The following is a 16,165-nucleotide window of genomic DNA, read 5'->3' on the forward strand; positions in this document are numbered from 1 at the left end:
TATGTATTCTGAGAAATGTATACATATTCAGTTACATCCGCAATGTCTCTACAAGATTGCATTTGATTGCGTGACAAAAGCCAAAAATTGTTTAAATGTTGTATTGTTACAACATTGCATAAATTTTTGGATTGTTTTCCAAAAATCTATGAATGAATGAATGAATGAACTGATTGACTGAAGTACACAGTAGTGTGGGAGGAAATGTGGAGATACCAATAAACCTAAACCTAAGTATTTAAATAACTGGACCACTGTATGTACGTATGTATAATTTTACTACCGCTATAAGTACTGCAAAAGTACAGTGTAGTCACGCTTTTGTTTTTATCTTTGTTAAAAAAAAATGTTTCACAAATAGGACGTCAACGTTTCGTTTTGAAACGATTCTTGTCTTTCGTAAGATTTCCCATCATTCCCACATACCGGAAACGGAAACGAGTGTTAAGATAACTGATGGTCAGATGTTCGAGAAAATAGATTTCTAATGCCGAAAAAGATAAATTTTAGAAATACACAGTTAGACACAGTTGTTTAAAATCAGCGGGATCAAAAGGTATTCTTTAAGTGGTTAGTTTTGATCAAAATCGACCGAGGAGTTGTAGCTCGTGCTCTGCTAACTATGCTAGCTGACTCGTTGGCTAAATACGCAGTTCGTAGCCAGAATATTAAATCTCCCCTTCATCAGTGTTCTGTTTAACTAGGGTTTGAAACAATGGCGTTTACACATTAACTAGTGTAGCATATAGTCATTTGGAGTGGATTTTTAGTGTTTGCTAGACATAAAACTGTTGGAAGTGAGAAGGCCTCTGAGTAGCTAACCAGCAGGTAGCTAATTCCAAAGGAAACGGGATTTGGTTGGGCAAACAAAGGTAACGATTGTTTTATATTTTAACAGTGTTGATATTTCACTAGTTTTAACGTAGTGACATTAGTACTATCGTTATGGGTCATCACATCGTTTTGTGTAAGCTCGCTCACTTTTTTTTTTTTTTTGTCCTATGTGAGCGAACTAAGGGCTAGTTTGTTAGCCGAGTGGTTATCACGGACATGACTTATTAGCTAACAATGGCAGTGGTTTTCGATAATTGTGTTTACAATGTGTCGTTTTCGATGACTGAACCTTTTCAGCATAATTATGGATTTGAGACTGAATGGTTAAAAGCTCTTGCTAGTTGTTCAATTTTGGCTCTTTTCGTAAAAAGATATTCGCTGTCTATTTAGCTAGACTGCTGCTTTAATTGGATCATCTTGTCTATGGCTGGACGGTGCAGTTCAGGATGTGTTGCCTGGTTGTGTTGCATCTAGTTATTTAATTATTTGCCCTGTTGGCCTCTTTTCATGATGCCATTTTGCTTCCATGTCTTCTGCTAGGGTCCATTTTTAAGGCCAGTTTATTACGTGTATTAACCCGTCATAAGAGGATCTGATAGGGTTTATGGCAGCTACTAGCAGCCAAAACACAGGCTGAGTAGCTCAAATTAGTAGACTGTCTTATTATTGGTACACTTATTATTCTTATGATCACTGAAGGTGGTTGTTGCACTTGATTCCCCAAACTTTTAACAGCAAATAATCTGATGTGGATGCCAAAAATGAAACTTGAATGTCTTTATCTCTGAAAGGCAGGGGAGATGAGCCCTGTTAAACCAATTATACCAGATGTCTCTGGACAATGAAGTCATTTGGACTCATCTAGAGACAGAAGTGTCAGTTATTTAAATAGACTTGAAAGTTTTGACAGACTATTGAGTTGTTTAGTTCATTGTAATATTTTAGCAAATTGAACTCTAAATACTTTGTTCAGCAGTAGTTCTGGGAAGTCATTTATTGTATTTTAATTTTTTCTTTATCTGCTGCTTGCTCTCCCTCACTCACTCCAGGTGGTGCTGACATATTCTTTCTGGGTTTGACTGCAATGGAGGGCTCAGACAATGCAGATCAAGGCAGTAGTGAACAGGCCGATTCACAGCGCAGGCAACAGCAGGACCGCCTGAACAGAGAGGAGGCCTTCTACCAGTTTGTTAACAATCTGAGTGAGGAGGACTATAGGCTGATGAGAGACAATAATCTTTTTGGCACACCAGGTAACTATGTTGTTCCTTACTACTGACTGTTCATTTCTCTTTAACATTTTGTCCTTATGGGAGGTTAGTTTTTTGGTTATGGGGACACTTAAAACACAAGTGAACCTCTGCAAGCTTAATCAAATGCTGGTTGGTCCCTTTACATGTCAATTTCCTTCATTTCTTTTCACTTTTCCCATTTCCTCAGTAGAGGGTTTTCGTAAAATCTTTGTAGGTGGGAGATTGAGTGATACCATGAGCACAACTCTTACGACTCTCAGTGTAGAATCTGGTAATGTGCAAATTAATGGTGACACTGTGTGGCAGCCATCCTGGATAATTGTGCAGTTTGATGACTTGTGATTTCTTGATTTATTTTTGGTCATTAGGCATTTCAATAATGAGAGTACTGGAAAGTTATTTCAAAACAAAAGCTAATTAGTTTTTAATGTGTGTGTGTGTGTTTTTTTTTTTTTAAATAAATCATCATGACATTGAATTTTGTTTGTGCCTACAACAAAACCACCCTACAATTTTGTGGCCCTCTGAAGACCTCCAATTCGTTTCTGTCCCAGGACAATGGAAAGGAATGTTATTTTGGAGTGTCCTTTAGCTGAGACCCCTGCCAGGAGATGGCATTGAATGGACAATTCTTGTCCTGGTAAGTCTGGCGGTTTTCAGTAATATCCTGTTCCTGGTTCACAAGTTTCTTTGAGCAGCAGTTATAAACCGAACATACACCTGCTGCTTTTGTTCGAAAGAACATTCATTCATGGTGAAATTCTGCATATTTGACTTTGTCTTGACAGAGCTAACTTCATCTGAGGATTGGGTAAATAAATGTCAAACATGTAGGGCTTTTCATACTTGCATATTGGTTCTTCATGCTTTTGATTCTTGTTAAAGGATCATCAAAAGGAAATTTTTCCAAGAAATGGCTTGACATGCCTATTTCGGCATTCGCGTTATTCCCCTTTCAATTTTGTAAGGGTTTGGTGCAACAAGATATCTGGAAATAAAAGGCTCGTAGTTCTCTATCTAGAGATTAAGTTTAGATGTGATCCCTTTGGAATCTTGTATCTTTGTAATGATAGTTATAGTTGCTGATGAGCCTCAAAAAGGTCACAGGAAACCAGGGCTGTGTCTGAAATTACTCACTCATTCACTACTCCCTACTCACTATTTAGGGAATTCTGTATCGTGAGCTCATTGGTAAAATGAAAAAAACACTTTTGGATACTCCTCCACCGTGCTGTTATTTCTGTCATTACTGTCGCACAATTAAAACGTGCCAGATCAGTCGGGTGGTGGGTTTTCAAAATAATAAAGACACATTATACTGAGTGTATTTCCCACATTAATAAAGTACTTTGTGTCTGCTGCATCTTTCAGTTTTTTTAAATCAAGGCTGAATGCTTTTTCTGCTGCTGCCTTTTATTAAATCAAATTTGAGACTTTTGATTAATTCTTTGATCTGCACCGTAACTTCTTTTTTTTTTTTATTCTTGTATTTTGTCTTATTCCATTTTAGCTTTTTTCTATTCTCTTACTATTTTTAATTGTACTTGACTGTCCGTGTGTGTTTCTCCCTCTGTCCATTCACCCCCCCCCCCCCCCCCCCTTCTTCTTTTAGGGTGACCGCAATGCATGATGGTATATATTGCTTAGTTAGTGACCATCAGTTGTACACTACTTTTCACGGTGCGTTGTGGGATATTAGGAGTCCACTATATAGTGTGTAATAATTCTCACTATACATTTGGACAGCACTACAAAATGGCGAACTCGCTATGTCGTCCACTATGTAGTGAGTGATTTCGGACACATGGCATGGCGACGTGATTTTCCTGCTGAAACAGAAATCACTAGTTTTTGGCTTAGAATTGAGATCATGATGTCCCCTTACTGTCCTTTGACTTGGAAAAGGAACAGTACGAGGGTAAGTCAAAAAGTTCTAAGACAAATCTTTATTTATGAAAATAACAAAGCTATTTCTCTACGTATCCTCCATTTAAGTCTAAACACTTCTGCAAGCAATGTTTCCATTGGAGAATTCCTTCTTTGTATTCCTTTTTTGAATTCTTTTGAAATTATAACATTTGTCTTAGAACTTTTTGACTTACCCTAGTATGTATGTATAATGCCCTCCATGAGTATTTGCGCCCTTTGGAAAAATTAGTAAAAAGGGTTAGAAAAATTCCACCTTTTGGTGAAGTGGCTTCATCTCACACTGGGAGGGGAGGAAAAATCCAACCTTTAACTGAAATTTATTCATTGAAAAACAAATCCCTATCAAGAAATTATTATTTTTAACAAAAACAAATGTGACACTATTATTGGCACCCCTGCATTTAACACCTCCCTTTGCCAGTAAAGCAGCATGGAGTCTTCTCCTGTAACATAAGCAATACAGAGCAGGGCATCGGAGACCATCCCTCTTTAGAGAGGAATCATTTTCTTGCTGGAAGAGCCAAAGAAGACCTGGTTTTAGTTTCCTGGCAGAGGCAGCCAGATTTTGATTTAAAATGTCCTGGTATTTTATGGAGTTCATGCTTAGCAAGGTTTCCAGGGCCTTTGGAGGAAAAATATCCCCAAAACATCACAATGTCCACCATATCTTACAGTTGGGGTAGGGTTCATTTCATTATAGCCATCCTTCTTTTTACACCAAACCCACCTTGAGAAGATTTGTCAAAAAGCTCAATTTTTGTTTCATCAGACCATAGAACATGATTCCAGTCGAAGTTGTAGCGTTTCACAAACTTCAAATGCTTACATTTGTGGTTAACTGACAGAAAAGACGACTTTTTTTTTCCTAGCAAACCATCCAAATAACCTGTTGGCATGGAGGTGGAGTCTGATGGTGGTTTTGGAGATTTGGAAACCCCCAAGATTTAATTTTTTTCCTTGTAATTCACCAACAGTGATCCTTGGGGATTTTATTGCCTGTCTTACCCTTCCTCTTCACTGTACATGGAGGCAAAATAAACTTTGGCTCTCTTCCAGGCACGTTTGTAACAGTTCTAGTCGGTGTCCAAGTTTTATTTTATAATTAATCTTTTTTTTTTTTTTAATTATTATTGCCCTAACAGTAGAAATGGATGTTTTCAGGTGAGTAGCTATTTCTCCCCCCCTCCCTTTTTTTTGGAAGGTTAACACACTTCATTTGGTTTGTGTTCTCATATCTTTCCCATGTTCATAATATTTATTATTAATATTAACGTTCAATTTATAGCGCCTTTCTCAAAACCCAAGGTCGCTTTACAATTATGGGGGGGAATCCATCAAATAAAGGTCAGGATGTCATTCCAATGGTCTAGCAGCCACAGTCCCACCAAAAGGCGCACAAAAACAAGTCCTACACCGCCAGCACAGCCTCCGTGACGGCACTGGGCAACATCACTCGGAACACTGTGCCATGGATCCACAAAGCGAGCACAGACGCACCGCCACGCAGAGCACTGGTATGTCCCAAACTGCCTGCACAGCTGCCGCAACGCCACCGAGCAACATTGCTCGGAACATCACGCCAGGCACTGCTGCACAAAGCGCTGGACAACCACGATGTTAAAATGAGCAACGAGCTCACTGCAGTCCATAGTGAGGAGCACAGGTATCACCCACGGCGAACCAAAGCCTGGAGGGAACAGACACCCAAAACTGGGTCCGGAGCTACACCACAACTGGTGGACAAAACACTCAAACAAAAAACATCAAACTACACAATAAAGAAAAATAAAAGGGGAAATAAAAAGCTTTGGTGAGAAGCGGCAGCCAGAATGTGCACGGCGTACTCTCAACCTGAAATTGGGGGGAGTTCATAGGCTTAGCTAGCGAGCCGTGCAGCCATGTTTTATACGGCCAATTCTCAGAAAACATGGCCATAAATACCCAAACACGGCCTATAAATTTTATACTGACTCATGCTAATCAAAAGTTTCACAAAATTTGTTGTATTGTGAAGTAACTTTGTGCATTTCTGTGGACATTTTTGTCGACGGTCAGCAGTTTCCCAGGGCGTGCCTGGTGCGCGTGCTTTCCATATATGGAAGTTAAATCAAGAAAATCAAATTTACCGTCAAATGTAGCATTCTTGGGGTGTCGTGGCTCAGATAGCTAAGGCACCATACCATAAATCCGGGGACCCGGGTTCAATTCTGACCCGAGGTCATTTCCCGATCCCTCCCCGTCTCTTTCTCCCGCTCATTTCCTGTCTCTCTACACTGTCCTATCCAAAAAAAAAATGTAGCGTTCTTATTGTTCAGACTTCGAAGCGAGGCTTGAATGGAAGCAAAATACTACAAGTTTTGAGAGCTTCGCTGGCGAAGCTCGGCAGGTTTAGAATGAGTAGGTCATGTATTTAGATAAATATCTAGGAGTTTATCATACAAGCCTGATAAACATATTGACAAACTTTATACTTTCCACTTTCCTATGTGCCCACTGCCAAATAATATAGTTTTTTAAATTACCTAAATTAGATGAAATTGTCACCTTCCTCAGTCACACCGGACTCGGAGCGCTGAGAGCCCACTTCCGCATTTGCAAAAGACTGTTCACGTGGTAATGGCACTTTCATTCGGTTTCGATTGGTTTCTCTTTTGCCAAGATTTACATTATCTTAAATAGTACTTTCATAAACTACCATTATTAATTTTATTTGTATTGTTTACAGTATTTACATTTCAAGTAACTACAGGAAAACTTCCTTTCATTTGTAACTTAATCTCACTTATTTTTAACTCCTGTTTATTGCACTTAACAATCAAAATGATTAACATTTGCATTATGTATATTTCGTAAAATCAAAACTTGTTAAAGGTATCTTAGTTTCAGTAGTATATATTTCATAATGTTAATCTTCAGAGTTGGCGGAATCTCATTTGTTATCTTTGTAGATAGTAAAGATGTATTCTGGACTTGATTGCAGCAATTTATATTTTGTTTTTTTGTCTTAAGTGCACTAGAAATTATAATTTAAGGTTTCTGCTTTTATTGCAGGAATTTGTAGAAGACTTTATTGATAATTACAGTGATTTGTAAAGTACTGGTTATTGAATAAGAAACTAAATTTAAACTTGTATTTACACAGTGTGTGTAGCACCCCACCCCGGGTCGCGACCAAGTTTACACTCCCTACTTTCAGAAAAACATTCCCAATCCTGGCTAAGCCCCTGCCCATCTTGATGGATGACTAAGGGAATTTGCTGCTGTGTCACCTCATATTTGTACCCCAGTTAATCAGGAAGTCATGGGGGGTGTTGAAAACTTAGAATGGAATTTCATAATGTCTGGCCTGTGATGGTCCTTTGAACAGCTTCTCCCATTTGGGCTGAATCCTTCAGAGTTACTTTTGACCTCATAGTTTTTTCTTTGACTAATGCCTTCCTTATCTTGTCAGTAAATTTTGGTGGAAGGCCTACTGGAGGATGGCCTCCTACTGTATGTTTGGATGGATGCTTATGCAAGGCACTGTATGTTTTCCTAGTCAAAGTTTGTGCATGACTGCTCATTTGCATTTTTGAATTACTGATTTACTGCAATAAGCTAAATAACCACGATATGGGGGTGCTTTAATCATATATAATTGTTGGGCACAATGTATTCTTATGTTACAAGGAAACCAGCAATATTAACATCTGGTTAAAGGAGTAGTTGTGGCAATGTGTTCTTCTGTCTATCAAATCGGGAAAGCAAAATAAGACGACCATTTGAATCAGCCTTGGCTAATACTATATGCATTTTTGAGCGAAGCATTCATCACATATAGCCATGACTCCCTCACCCCATTCATTAATTTCAGTAATTGGGAAGGTAATATTCAATACATAGTATTGAATTTGGTGGATGGGTTTGTTCTCTCTCATCACAAGTGGGCATTTGAGTAATTTTAAGTCTTGCAGGTTCGCCTTCTGATCTTTCTTCTGTAAACTGAGTCTGTGTGCTTGAGGTACAGTTAGGTCCATAAATATTTGGACAGAGACAACATTTTTCTAATTTTGGTTCTGTACATTACCACAATGAATTGTGAACAAAACAATTCAGATGCAGTTGAAGTTCAGACTTTCAGCTTTAATTCAGTGGGTTGAACAAAATGATTGCATAAAAATGTGAGGAACTAAAGCATTTTTAAAACACAATCCCTTCATTTCAGGGGCTCAAAAGTAATTGGACAAATTAAATAATTGTAAATAAAATGTTCATTTCTAATACTTGGTTGAAAACCCTTTGTTGGCAATGACTGCCTGAAGTCTTGAACTCATGGACATCACCAGACGCTGTGTTTCCTCCTTTTTAATGCTGTGCCAGGCCTTTACTGCACCGGTTTTCAGTTGCTGTTTGTTTGTGGGCCTTTCTGTCTGAAGTTTAGTCTTTAACAAGTGAAATGCATGCTCAATTGGGTTGAGATCAGGTGACTGACTTGGCCATTCAAGAATATTCCACTTCTTTGCTTTAATAAACTCCTGGGTTGCTTTGGCTTTATGTTTTGGGTCATTGTCCATCTGTATTATGAAACACCAACCAATCAGTTTGGCTGGATTTGAGCACACAGTGTGTCTCTGAATACCTCAGAATTCATCTGGCTGCTTCTGTCCTGTGTCACGTCATCAATAAACACTAGTAACCCAGCGCCACTGGCAGCCATGCATGCCCAAGCCATCACACTGCCTCCGCCGTGTTTTACAGATGATGTGGTATGCTTTGGATCATGAGCTGTACCACACCTTCACCATACTTTTTTCTTTCCATCATTCTGGTAGAGGTTGATCTTGGTTTCATCTGTCCAAAGAATGTTCTTCCAGAACTGTGCTGGCTTTTTTAGATGTTTTTTAGCAAAGTCCAATCTAGCCTTTTTATTCTTGAGGCTTGTGAGTGGCTTGCACCGTGCAGTGAACCCTCTGTATTTACTTTTATGCAGTCGTCTTCTCTTTATGGTAGTTTTGGATATTGATACGCCTACTTCCTGGAGAGTGTTGTTCACTTGGTTGGCTGTTGTGAAGGGGTTTCTCTTCACCATGGAAATTATTCTGTGATCATCCACCACTGTTGTCTTCTGTGGGCATCCAGGTCTTTTTGCATTGATGAGTTCACCAGTGCTTTCTCTCTTTCTCAGGATGTACCAAACTGTAGATTTTGCCACTCCTAATATTGTAGCAATTTCTCAGATGTTTTTTTTCTATTTTCGCAGCTTAAGGACGGCTTGTTTCACCTGCATGGAGAGCTCCTTTGACCGCATGTTTTCTTCACAGCAAAATCTTCCAAATGCAAGCACCACGCCTCAAATCAACTCCAGGCCTTTTATCTGCTTAATTGAGAATGACGTAATGAAGGAATTGCCCACACCTGCCCATGAAATAGCCTTGGAGTCAATTGTCCAATTACTTTTGGTCCCTTTAAAAACAGGGTGGCACATGTTAAGGAGCTGAAACTCCTAAACCCTTCATCCAATTTTAATGTGGATACCCTCAAATGAAAGCTGAAAGTCTGGACTTTATGTCCATGTCCATTATATAACTATAACTTGAATATGTTTCAGTAAACAGGTAAAAAAAAAAAACAATTTGTGTCAGTGTCCAAATATATATATCAGCCTAACTGTACATGTGTGAAGTCCTATCATACATCTATGGTCATGGAACAGATTAAAATAGTGGCACTTTACGTATAGGTTGTCTGTGTGCTATGCTGTTCTTGAGTTGTACTGCATTGAGAGACTATGCGAGATTAATTTTGTCCAGCATTATAGTAAGCAAGGGTTGCTGGTTTTGTATTTGTTGAACTGGATAGTCTAAACCTGAAAATTGGCATATTTCCATACAGTATAATTGAATTGTGGTGTTGAGTGTTATTGCGATCTATCTAAAAGTTGCTTGATTGGCAATGAAGTCCTCCTTCAATGGTGTTTGGTTGTTCAATTTCCTGGAACAAAACTGGAGTGTAAACTGAGGCGAGAAGCATCCTGAAATTTTAAATATTATAATGGGCTTTTTAAAATTTTTTAATAAATGATCAACCTTTTTTTAACACAGTCCTCCTATAGTTAAATTATTTAAGTTTCAAGATTGAAGATTCTTGTGTTGCACAAAAGTGTTGGTGGTAATGGAGTTTGGTACAGCTCATCAATCGACAAACAACACACAACAAAGTGCAGGACAAGACGTGCATTAATGCTTAGGCAGGAGTAGTATATGGTATAGAGGACCTTTTAAACCTTAATCATTCTTCTCTTAATATTTAGTGCTTTTAAGAAATCCATATTTTACAAGTAAGCACTCTTTATTAATTTATTCTCCCCGTAAGCAGGTACATCATGGCCAATTTAATTCACTGGTTTTTGGCTTGTATTTTCTTTCATTACCGAGAGATGGCCTAGTGGTTAGCGTGTCTACCTCTCGATCGGAATATGAGTTCTACTCGTGGTCTGGTCATACCTATTGCTATCTGGCGAGGCATGCAGATGTGAGTAGGGAGTCATACAGATGTGAGTAGAGACTCTCATGGTTACCAGAGGACCAGCACCCACTGTAACCTGTGTAATAGGCGAGAGGCTGAGGGCTACTGAAAGGGAGATTAGCGCTGCCCAAAGTGCCTTGTGGCATGGGAAGGACTTCTTGATTTTCTTTCATTGTATAGTTGTATTTGATTTTTAGTATATGCTACTCTGCTGTCTCCCCCCCCCCAAAAAAAAAAACAACCAAAAAAAAACTAGTTGTAATCATCAGAAAACCAAAAGTCAACATTTACGATGTTTTCCTTTTATATTGTGTATCCAGTGGTATAGCTATAACCTTTGTTACATGACTTAATGTCATTGTCATGTCAGTAATTTCTCAATAAAAAATTGATGTTCCTGGTGGTTTGTTTGTTTGTTTGTTTTTCTCTACTTACTTTCAGTTGTCTTTGTTCTTGCTTGAAAAGTAGCTGTAAAAAGAGATGCAGACAGACCTTGGCAGCCATCTTATCTGTCCTTCAACAGCCCTACCAGCATACATGTTCTAAGCTATTTGACAGACTTAAAGATGAATGATTATTTTAACCTTCAATGTATGTATTTATTTATTTTTTTATCAGGTGAAATTACTGAGGAAGAGTTGTTGAACCGTCTTCATCAAATTAGGGATGGCCCAGAGCAGCCCCACAGTAGCAGCAGCAACAATCCTGAAGTCAGTATGGGGGAGCCCAGAGGTATGTTTGGCTGTTTATCCTCTGATTCAAATACAAATTCTTAGGTCAGATAGTGTAATTGCTCTTTTAAAACACATTGGGGAATCGGGTTACATGTCTCTAATATGTTGGTATTCCTCAGTTTCAGAGGCAGAGGGTACAGAAGAAGCATCCAATGGTGACACTCTTCTTGACTGGCTCAACACTGTGCGTCAAACTGGTAATACCACAAGAAGCGGGCACCGGGGCAACCAGTCATGGCGGGCAGTTAGCCGAACTAATCCAAGTAGTGGAGACTTCCGTTTCAGTTTGGAGATCAACATCAATCGCAACATAGCTGAGCAGCAAACACAGACTGAGGCCGATCGGGTAGAGTCAGATCAAAGCCGTGCTGATGGCTCTATATCTGAACCTGAGACACCCATTGAGGCGGCAGAGGTGGTTGAAGAGCCAGTGGTGGAGGAGATGGCGGTTATAGTTGAACCAGAACTTCCTGCGCCTAATAGCCCAGCTGTAACCCAGCCGACAAGCCCACAAAATCAGCTGCCAACTTCTCCAAGTCTGCCTCAAGTAGAACGCCCAAGTAGAGGCCAGATTAGAGCTCGTAGCCCGAGCCCAGAACAGCGCAGAACCAGGGCACGAACAGCCAGGAGTCATTTAGCGCTTAGCCTGGACCAGTTAGATGGGCTTCCGCAGGCTCACCATGGACTATCCTCTCGAAGTCCTGAACTTGTCCCAGAAATGCAGGTAGATGGCAGCTCCAGGACACGACTACATGTTCTCTCTCGACAGAATATACAGTTAGAAAGTGAGGAAACTATAGCAACTACAGAGCCCCAACCAGCACCTCAGCACCACCAGGAAATTGAAATGCCTTCAGGAGAAGCAGGTGCTTCAGCCCGACGTCCTCCAACAATAATGCTGGACTTGCAGGTTCGTAGGGTGCGACCAGGCGAGTACCGCGAGAGAGACAGCATTGCCAACCGTACCCGCTCTCGATCACAGACCTCTAACAACACTTTCTTGTATGAAACCGAACGTGGAGGCTTTCGCAGGACCTTTTCACGTTCAGAGCGGGCAGGTGTGAGGACATACGTCAGTACTATCCGTATTCCCATCAGGAGAATCTCGGATGCCGGGCTTGGCGAGGCCACCTCCATGGCCCTGCAGTCCATGATCCGGCAGATCATGACTGGCTTTGGTGAACTCAGCTACTTCATGGACTCTGACTCTGACTCCACGGATTCAAGCCGTGGCTCCAACCATGCGGCAGATGTTGCTGACACACTGGGAAGTCCAGATGCTGGAAGTCCCTCTACTGTGACTGAGCCATCACTTGGGGCAGGAGGGTCAAATCAGAGTGGCTCAGAAGCACCGACTGAAGAGAGGGAGGACAGTGGTGCAGCTCCAAGAGAAAGCAGGGCAAGGCAACGAGCTCCTATCAACCTAGAAGATTCTGGCTCTTTGCCCTTTCTGCGACTTGCACATTTCTTCTTGCTCAATGATGATGATGATGATCAGCCCAGGGGCCTCACAAAAGAGCAAATCGATAACCTTTCCATGCGCAATTTTGGTGAGAGTGATGCATTCAAGACCTGTAGTGTCTGCATTACAGAATATGCTGAAGGCAACAAGCTTCGTAAACTTCCCTGCTCACATGAGTACCACGTGCATTGTATTGACCGTTGGCTTTCAGAGAATTCAACATGCCCCATCTGTCGCAGGGCAGTCCTTGTTTCTGCCAACAGAGAGAGCATTGTTTAGACTCCTATCATACTTAATACTATTTTTTTTTCCGCCTTACTATAACATTTGGTACCTTGTAATGAATCATGTCTTGCAGACACACAAGCCCAAATTGTTAGAGTATCAGATTGACGAGCTGTGTCGAGTACATTTACAGAGACTTGTGCTCAAATCCAGACTTCTACTTCCTGAAGGTTCCAGTGAAATGGTAAATGTTATTTATCCAAAATGTTTGATTACATTGCAATTTTGTGATGGTTAAGAACTAATCATTTGTGCTTATACGTTAGACTGGGTGCAATTTGATTAGATGGAAATCAGGCATTCTGATAGTTGACAGAATATATTTATGTACAATTTATTGCTTTTTGATGATCTAAAGAACTGTTTTGATCCATTGTAATTGCAGTTTGGAGACCATTTTAGTTTATCAGCAAAAGTAAATAAGCATTTTTCTTCAGTATACATAAGTGTAAAATGATATTAAATGATCTGTAAGTTTTCAGTTTGGCCAACAAGAACCTTTACTTCAGCTAAGGGCTGTGTTTTCTCAAACATCAGTTAAGCCTAGTCTAATATTTTGTCATTGGGAGTTCTAAAAAATCCATTTTAGCCTTAATTTAATCTGTGTCTGGAATATCTCACTGATTTTTGTAAAGAAGTGTTAGAGTATTATGTGATACATGTGAGTTTCATGCCCTATAATGCCATCATGCTGTATTTACTCCCAAGGGTTTTCAGTGGTCTTTCAAGATACTGACTCAAATTGCTTCATATTTCAAACTTACCTACACATCACAAATGCTGGGGCAAAACTTTACAGAAGAACAGTTTGATCTGTATAACCTTTATACAGACTGTGAAGATTCAAGTTTAAATTGAAGTTATCTCCTGGAAACAAAGTTTGTCTACATCTGTATATTGCAGTAGCACTACTCTGTTGTGCTGAACTGAAACACTGAAGGTTATCTCATCATATCCACTAGTAGGTTTTTAATGTATTTGGTAAAGTTTCTGGTTGAAGAGGTACTGAAGAATAAGTAAAGTCGGGGAGAAAAAAAGTGTGTCCTCTTGATCCTTCTAAAGTGGACCCTATTTCCAAATATTGTCTGACTGGCCACAGCAGGGTTTTTTTTTTTTTCCCTTTCTTTTAGTGATCTTGGCATGCAGCCTCAGATGTCCTTTAAAGGAATACTCTGGAGTGAAATGCTTTTTAGGTCTATTTTCGCATTATTGGGAGTGCATACGTTGAGTTGCTACCGCAATCACATCAATCGGTTGTGTTTTGTGATTTTCAACTGGAAAGCGCTAACATGGCAGTGCGCGGGGCATGTCTTTTTGCCGATACAAAACGCTAGTTTTAAAACCATTGCAAAGCTCAAAACAACATGACAGTTCTGTGGAAGTGAGTAGAGGGTTCCTACAAACAAAACAAAGTGTCCCTGGATCTGCAAGTGCACGGACAGTGTGTAGAAGAGTAAATACAAAGCTAGTGACCTTACCTGAAGTTGGTCTTCCTCAGACGCCATCTTCAGTGGACAGTCCGTAAAAGTCGAGTGCTGAGCGCAGAGCCCATCCCGCTGGAAATGCACAATTGTGGTATGTTGTGCATTTCCAGCAGGATGGGCTCTGCACTCGACTTTTACAGACTGTCCACTGAAGATGGCGTCTGAGGAAGACCAACTTCAGGTCACTGGCTTTGTATTTACTTTTCTATACACTCTGTCTGTGCACTTGCAGAGCCAGGGACACTTCGTTTTGTTTGTAGGAACCCTCTACTCACTTCCACAGAACTGTCATGTTGTTTTGAGCTTTGCAATGGAAAACCAATTTTAGGTTCCAATTATGCTGACAAACTGACCATATTAAAAAACTAGCGTTTTGTATCGGCAAAAAAGACATGCCCCGCGCACTGCCATGTTAGCGCTTTCCGGTTGAAATCACAAACGAATTTTCTCAAAACAATCGATTGATGTGATTTGCGGTAGCAACTCAACGTATGCACTCCCAATAATGCGAAAATAGACCTAAAAAGCATTTCACTCCGAAGTATTCCTTTAATGCAGCCCAATATAGTTCAAAAAGTTTTTTATAAATGCAAGTTGCATTTTTAGCCAACAGGGTGGCATTGTAGTGGTGGGTTTTTTTTATTTATTTTTATTTTTTTATTCTTTAAATGTATGTATAGGCTTTCAGTTAAAATATTGTTAGTCATTTGTATGGCTAACCCACTAATTTTAGGTTCCAATTATGCTGACAAACTGACCATATTAAAAAAGGGGGAAAAAAAATCACCCTATACCAGTGTGTTGTACTAATTGAACACAGAGTGCTTAGTACCTTGGACACTTTCTGAGACTGGTGATGACATTTTAATAAACTTGGATGTGGGACTCCTGGGACTTTTTTAATGAAATTAATTCTAGTACTGCACAGTGTCGGTATTTTCTCACGTTCTCTCACCTTATGTTCAGCTTGCTCTATTATAAACCTGAATGAGTCATGATGTGAGCTTCTGAACTTAAGGAAGCAGTGTGTGTGTGTGTAGGTGTGCATTTCTATCTTAAATCAAGCAAGAAACAAGTTTTATAGGCTTGAACCAAATATAGATGTTCTTAAAGTTTTGTGGGGGTTTTGGTTTAACATTGGCTGTTTCTATTCATTACTTAGTTCTTTGGGTGAAAGTTTTGTTCACCTGTTTTTTCCACAAGCAGTTTTCCACATTCTTAGCTGAGAATCGGCTACAAGTAGTATATACTTCAAGATCTGGGTTGGGGGTGTATGTATAATCTGAAACCACAAAGGCCTCATTATAGAGATAAAATATAGATTGTGAACTGCACTATTCTATTTTTATTATGAGTAAATTTGGGTAGTTTTGTGTGTTTCAGTTCAAAACGTTTATTCATTGACATTCAGAGAAGAGAATATAGGCTATGGATCATGTGTAAACCTGGATTCTGGTGATGTGTTAACTTTTTCAGTAAATCATTGTAGACTCTGTGGATGTGGACAATGGACATTATGTATTTGTATTGATTGCTTAATGGTTATTTTTATTTATTTATTTATTTTTATTTATTTTTTTTAAAGAGACCACCTCGACCTTTTTAACAGCAAATTTAGATGCCAATAATAGTCCCTTCCGTTGTATTTGAAGAAAAATCTAGTTCATTTTGAGTTCACGG

The 16,165-nt window shown here is 39.6% G+C and overlaps 1 protein-coding gene across 1 annotated transcript; it reads left to right on the plus strand.

The window, feature by feature from the left end:
- Nucleotides 1–426: 426 nt before the first annotated feature.
- rlim (ring finger protein, LIM domain interacting) lies at nt 427–14,340 on the plus strand. Its single transcript, XM_060927520.1, has 4 exons — nt 427–872; nt 1,884–2,087; nt 11,139–11,252; nt 11,374–14,340. Exons 2-4 carry the CDS (start codon nt 1,919–1,921, stop codon nt 12,993–12,995), a joined length of 1,905 nt encoding a protein of 634 aa, XP_060783503.1. The 5' UTR covers nt 427–872; nt 1,884–1,918; the 3' UTR covers nt 12,996–14,340.
- Nucleotides 14,341–16,165: the final 1,825 nt, after the last annotated feature.

This window comes from Neoarius graeffei, chromosome 8 (assembly GCF_027579695.1).
Source record: "Neoarius graeffei isolate fNeoGra1 chromosome 8, fNeoGra1.pri, whole genome shotgun sequence".
NCBI lineage: Eukaryota > Metazoa > Chordata > Actinopteri > Siluriformes > Ariidae > Neoarius > Neoarius graeffei.